The 6,424-nt window shown below is 49.7% G+C and overlaps 1 protein-coding gene across 1 annotated transcript in view; it reads right to left on the reverse strand.

The window, feature by feature from the left end:
* Positions 1–5,525: 5,525 nt before the first annotated feature.
* The window catches only part of Gas7 (growth arrest-specific 7), a 77,097-nt gene continuing 76,198 nt past the window's right edge, over positions 5,526–6,424 (reverse strand). Inside the window, exon 11 of the mRNA XM_013013103.1 lies at positions 5,526–5,639. Within this exon, the coding sequence (XP_012868557.1) occupies positions 5,526–5,639 (114 nt within the window). The remainder of the gene's footprint in view (positions 5,640–6,424) is intronic.

Raw genomic sequence — 6,424 nt, forward strand, 5'->3', positions numbered from 1 at the left:
GGGAACCCCCAGTGGAGGTGGGGTGGGGGTGAGGAAGGGAAGAGTGCAAAGTTCATGCGTGCAGCCCTCTAGGAAGGAGGGTAGCCCTGGGGGACCCAGTGTCTCTGGACAGTTTGTTTTACATGGGTTAAATCTAAGCATCTCAAGTGTACACAGAGATGAGAGAAAAAAAATAAGGAAAAAAGAGCATTGAACTTCCTGAAAATGCTTTATAATAACATAGGACAATTATCTATAGCAAATACCTTCAAAATTTAAACTCTTGAAACATTTAATTCTTTCGCATTAATACACACAAATGCTATTATGAGGGGTGGAGGGGAAGGGGGCTGTAGCCCCCATGGAGGGAGTCAGAGTTTCAACAGTGTTACTTATAAATTATATTACATGGGTTTGATTTAGTGGTAGAGGCAGTCCGAGGGTGGGAGGAGCTACAACATGGAATAAACACATTCATACCAGGCTGAGGAATACTGCCAAGGAGACACCACCCACCGCTAGAGAACACGACCAGAAAAAAAAAAAATGTATAAAGTATTTAGCAAAAGTTACAGAAAAGAAACCAAACAAGCGGGTTTATTTTGTTAGAAAAAAAATTCCACTTCCAGAGGGTTTATGGGTGTGCTTGTTGTATCTTACGAAGGGGGAGATGTGTGGCCATCTTCTGCCTCAGGAAGGGAGAGATGCAGATTTGGGAACCGACCTCTGTCACCCAGGCTGGCTAGTGTCCCTTGTCTGTCTCTGGTCCCCAGAACATCTGGTGAAGAAACTTCAGAGAGGGAAGAGGCTGCACTGGACAAGCGAGCACACAGAGGGTCCGGATAGAGATGGGGCTAGGGGACAGGGCAATGGGGAGATGGACAGGGTGTGGGTTCCACCTTTCACATCCCACCAGACACTGGCCTTCAAACACAAAAGACCAATGTCCCACCCTTACTCAGAGAGAGAGAGAGTGCGAGTGCCATTATCAGTCCCCTTTCTCCAACCCAACGCATTTCCCAGCCCAGGAGCAGCAGTTCAGTCCCAGCTCCCCTCTTGCTTCCTCTCCCGCAGCAGGTTTTGGTCTCTCCTTGCAGGCAAGCCTTAATAGAACGGATGGGAGGAGGAGAGGGGAGTTTGGAGAGTGCTCCCGGGCTCAATTCAGCCCTGTAAGAGTTTAGGCAGCAGCCCTAGCTGCTGATCCATGATCCCAGGAACTCTGATTTCTGGGCCCCTGATGTCCACTTGGGTTCGAATCCAGGTTCCCTGTGCAACACGGAGTGGGTTCCCTGCTGCTCTTGCATGGAGCAGGTGATGAGGATGGACACCCAGGTTGGAGGGATGGGTACTGTGGGGGAGGGGGTCATACCACAGTCTGGCTTGGCCTTTGCTGGGTTTGGTTCTATCTCTTGCTATCACTTCGTAGAGAACAGACACAAGCCAGGCACAAGACCTGTGCGTGGTGGCTCTCTTTTTATCCCTGCCTTGGCTCTTGGGACATAGACCTAAAAGACAACAACTTTTATTTGTGTGTGTGTGTGGGGGGGGAGGGTAGAGCCCCTAGGAGGAACTACCTTATTTTTAACTCAGGAAACTCTGGCTCCCTTTGGGTCTACATGAAGAAGTGTCTGGTTAGGAGGATATTTGGGTAACTGCACAGCTGTGCAGATGCCACCTGGATTTGCCCTGCATAGAATACAAAGGAGAAATGAAGGGAGAAGACAGAATGTCTCTTTGGGTCCCCTAGGGATCATCTAGAACCAATGCCCTCAGTGGGCAGGTTAAACAATAGATGTAGGGATGGGTCAGCCTGTTTGTGACCCCCCCCATTTCACCACGCTCCCCCCTCTTGCCTGCTACCTCCGCAGCGCCCCATGAGTTCCAAGTCAGTGGGGACTGAATGGAGAACCCAGGAAGGCATTGATTTTGCTGCCGTGATGGAGAACAACTGAAACCCTGCCTGTTACTTCTCTCCAGTCTGTGCTTTCTTCATGGGCCAAAGTGAGCATGAGTCCCAAAAGGCAAGTTCGCCCCTCAAGGAGCACTGGTGGGCACAGAAGCCTGAGAACTGTAGGTTGGATGCAGTTGTGCAAATCAGATGGAACTCTTAGCAATCTTCAAAGGACTCATTTTTAAAATAAGGAAGCAGTATGGTCCATCCATGCAATGGAATACTACTCAGCCCTAAAGAAGGGAACACATTACTGTCACACACACGACATCATGAGTGATTCAAAGGTTATATCAGAGTGACTATTTATATGGCATTCTAGGAAAGTCAACATTATAGAGTCAGAACCTTGGCAGGGTTGCTGTAAGAGGAAGGAATCGACCACAATTTAGATATCAAGGTATCTGGGGGGACCGACAGAAAGATTGTATTGATTTTGGTGGTGGTTAGAAGACCACTTAAGTTTGTCAAAAGTCACTGACTGAATACTTGTGGCAAATTGTATATTAGTTACCCTGGAGAAAGAAAGTAGCAGTGAACTTTGCAGGGGTGGGTAGAACTATGGGAATAAGATGGCCAAGCCAACAGGCTGCTCATCTGTCTCCATGTAACAACTATAAAGTGCTTTTCCCTGTCTGCACAGCACGAACAGCTCTCCAGAGTCCTGTCTAAACTCTCCCTGTCAAAGCTCACTCACCGCTGGGAGTAAAATCACCTCCACAAACCAGGGTCTTTGATATCTTTTGAATTTTAATGGCTTGTGTCTCCAAGAGGGGACTTTGGCTCAGCCAGGATTTTTTTTTTATGTTCCCCATCTACTAAATCTAGTCATTGACTGGTTTGTCCACAAGAGAAATAGAAACAAATCCCCGGGGATGAATTTGTACAGTCTGTTCGCTTTGGCAGTTTAATCAGTCCCAATGAATAGTGCAGGGCCTCCTATTCTAGACCTAGGTCAGGAGGTGGTCAAGTGGAAGTAGGAAGGGTGGTGTGACCTAGAATGGTCTCTGTGGCACACTTAGCACAGTGATGCACACCGTCCACTGTTCTGTGCATGCCAGTCTTACTCAAAAGCACTAGAGGAAATGAAAGGTAACAAGTAGCTCTTCCTAGCAGTTGTCATGGCAATGACCTCACTTTGAATGCTTTCATCTTCGAGATTTAAAACCAGGCTCCCACAGACAAAGCTTAAGTGCAGCAGGTCTCCCAGGCAGGCACACAGAGAAGGCCTTCATCTGTTTTTCTACCTGGACAATGCATGCTCACCCGTCCTGAAGAAACCCAAGCCAGATCCTCTCATAGCCTAAGCCCTTCCCCCCCCCATGAATGAATGAAGTTGAATCAACGCAAGAGAACCCCTGAACACCTAAATTTTCTGCAGAGAGTGTGAAGGTCACTACCAAGATTTCCTTGGAAAAGGAAAGTCTCCATGGATCAAGAGTTTGTGGGCTTCGCAGATGATCCAGCCGTACCTTGTCTTCTTAGCACATTGCCTGACCTTAAGTGAATGCTCAATGAATGAACCAGAGAATGAAGAAAGTAAAACAAAAAGGCCTAGGTGAAGAAGCCAAGGAGAAGATGAGGAGGAGAGATTGTTCTCAGAATGGGCTGGTCTAGACCCAGGCTGCTCAGGCTGAGGCAGAAGATGCAAGGCAGCTCAGAAGGCTCCGGACCCCTCTAGCAGGAATGAGAAGACAATATCACAATTGCCACTTTGCCCTCAAAACAGCTGTGTTATTAAGTACAGAGCCACATTGGCTTTGAGTATTTGGCAAGCATCCATAAATTAGCTCACAAAGCCATACTACAATGACCACGAGCACCCTTTGTAAAATAAAGAAACCAACAAATAATATCCTAAAATTGGTAGCTGGTATATCGGTATATTGGTAGTCTGAGCTCAGCCTAGATCCTCCAAGCAGCTCCCCACCCTTGGTTTTAGTGAACGCCTTCCTTGGTGCTGGTCTCTGTGGTTGGGGGTATCTCAATAAGAATCAGGGACAAGGCTCAGTTTGCTTTAGTATGTTAGGTGTCTTTCTAATAGGAACCACCGAGAGAGCAATTCTGATTCAACAGAAAAGGTGGAGAAAGATTCAAGATTCATTAAGTCATTCCTTATTAACATGTCAGACAGAGAAAGATCGCACACCGGTGCTGGTAACATTCTGCCCCCTTGGGGGATGGATGGGCAAAATTCATAGTCATCAATGGGAAAGATGAAGAAAGATGGATCCCTGGGCTTTAGGATGCAGCCAGCATCTGCCTCCCCACCCCTTTGCTCTCTGTGGGACATCCTGGAGTCGCCTCTCTCTGCCTGGCTAATACTTTTAGACTCATGTGGTAGAGAAACTGCTTTTGAGGGAAAGACGGAAGGGGAAGGGGGCGCTGGGCCCAGGGCTAGAAGCATGTCTGGTTACATGGGACTCAGGACGTTTCAGGGAAGATGAGCAGAGGAAAGGAGGCATGGGGGGGCCCAGCACAGATCTAGGAGCTGGAGGAGCTGGAGGCCAGGTGGCAGGACACTCCCAAGATGGTGTATGACCTGCCGCAGCAGTCCTAAGACAGTCTGATACAAGGAACAGCCATTCCAAACCCTGTCATCTGGGGAATCACAATGATGTGTCCTGACCTGTATCCCTTAGGGGACAGTCCCAGCCTGATGACATCTCTGGGAGGGCGGTGGCCAGGCTAGCTCAGGGTGCAGGGGACATGGCTGCACATAGATCCTCGCTGGCCCGTCTGTGCCTGCTGGTCTCTGATGCAAGCCAGGATATCTCTACCCAGCTGGCTGAAGCCTGGACAGGGTAGTGGGCCAGGGCAGGGGTAGGAGGCTTTCTTGAGCAGGCTAGCAGGCTGAGCTGATGGGTGGATTGGGGTTTGGGTCTGATGCCTGATCTGCTAGGAACCAGGATTCAACCCATGCTCTGACTTTGGGCTGATGTGCCGAATGAGGTAGTCCTATCCCGCCCTTTCCAGGCAGGCTTGATCTGGGAAGACAGGAGCCAAGTCTCCTTCCCAAGACCCCTGGGGATGAAAGGTGACTGAGAAAAGCCAGATGTGGGCTCCCAGAATGCAATGGGAAAATAGGAGAGGGCTGAAAAAAAAATCTGGATGTGAGCTGTGAGATGGTGCCTTCTAGCCATGATTCTGACCCTGACATTGGCTGGATCAAGACTTCTCTGGTTTTTCAAAGCCCTGGAGACAAAGGGGCCAGTTGGAGGGTTGAGTATTGGGCATCCAGGAGCACCAGCACGGGACAGCCACCCCTGTGGAGCTGAGTTGGGGGCCACAGAGTTCCAGCCTTAGTTTGTTCTCAGAATGACAAGCACAGGGCAGGAGTTGGGGAGGCTTAGTCTTGGAAACAAGGGCAGGGCTGTGGGTTCATCTTCAAGGCCTGGGAATATATTGCCACCTTCCCCACACCCCTATTGGGCCAGGTTGCTTTTCTGGAATCACCAGCTCTTTCCCTTCTCCTCAGTGGACCCTGGAGAACAGACAAGAGGGCAGCTCCACCCAGCAGGAGCCACCACCGTTTCTCCATGGGCCCCCCCCAGCCTCTTCCCCAGGCAGGATCCCCCGGGCTGCGCAGGCAGGTCTAGATCTCCATGTCCACGGGGCGAATGTTGCCCGTTTTGTGCTCTCTGACCCACAGCTCCCTGTCTTTGGCTGGGTCCACTTTTCGAAGCAGTTGGTCCACAGGCTCGACTGTCTGCAAGGGACAGAGAAGAGGGGACACCGTCAGAGGTGGTGGCAATTGAGCTAAGGATGTCTTCCCCAAACCCTGCTGCTCTTGCTCAAGCACTGATTTGAGCAGCCTTTCTAGAAGGTTCCATGGCCCCATGGGAGGCCCATCTGAAGGCCACAAGAACTGGATGGAGCCTAGGACAGGTGCTGATTCTGCTTGCCACTCTGCAAATCCAAGGCCTGGATGAGAGGGAAAAAGGCCTTAAAGAATGTGCCCCTGTGGGCTGGGAAGGTGGCTCAGTGGTAGAGCACTTGCCTTGTGTGCATGAGGCCCTGGGTTCGACTCCTCAGTACCACATAAAAACAGGAAAAGCTGGAAGTGGAGCTGTAGCTCATGTGGTAGAGTGCTAGCCTTAAGCAAAAGAAGTTCAGGGACAGTGCCCAAGTCCTGAGTTCAAACCTCAAGACTGGCAAAAAAGACTCACAGCTGTGACCTTTGCCTCTAGGTGTGTCTTCACACCGGCCAAGAGAATGACTTTAGGTGTTTTGAATACATCTAGAAGTTGTAGTTGTTCAGGGTTGCTTCGCTTTTTCCTTCCTTTAAGAAATTCACCACAGAAATGGAGGGACAGAAGGGTGAACAAAGGCAGCAGTGGTGGTCAATAGACACGATATTGAAAATGAACTATACAACTTGTGGGTAGAGATGGGAAGGGAAAAACTGGGAGAGAAGTAAGGGGTGACATTGGCTAAAAAGAAATGTACTCTTTTTTTTTGGGTCCCGTTGTGGGGCCTGAACTCTGGGCCTGG

Source organism: Dipodomys ordii, unplaced genomic scaffold (genome assembly GCF_000151885.1).
Source record: "Dipodomys ordii isolate 6190 unplaced genomic scaffold, Dord_2.0 Scaffold19, whole genome shotgun sequence".
NCBI lineage: Eukaryota > Metazoa > Chordata > Mammalia > Rodentia > Heteromyidae > Dipodomys > Dipodomys ordii.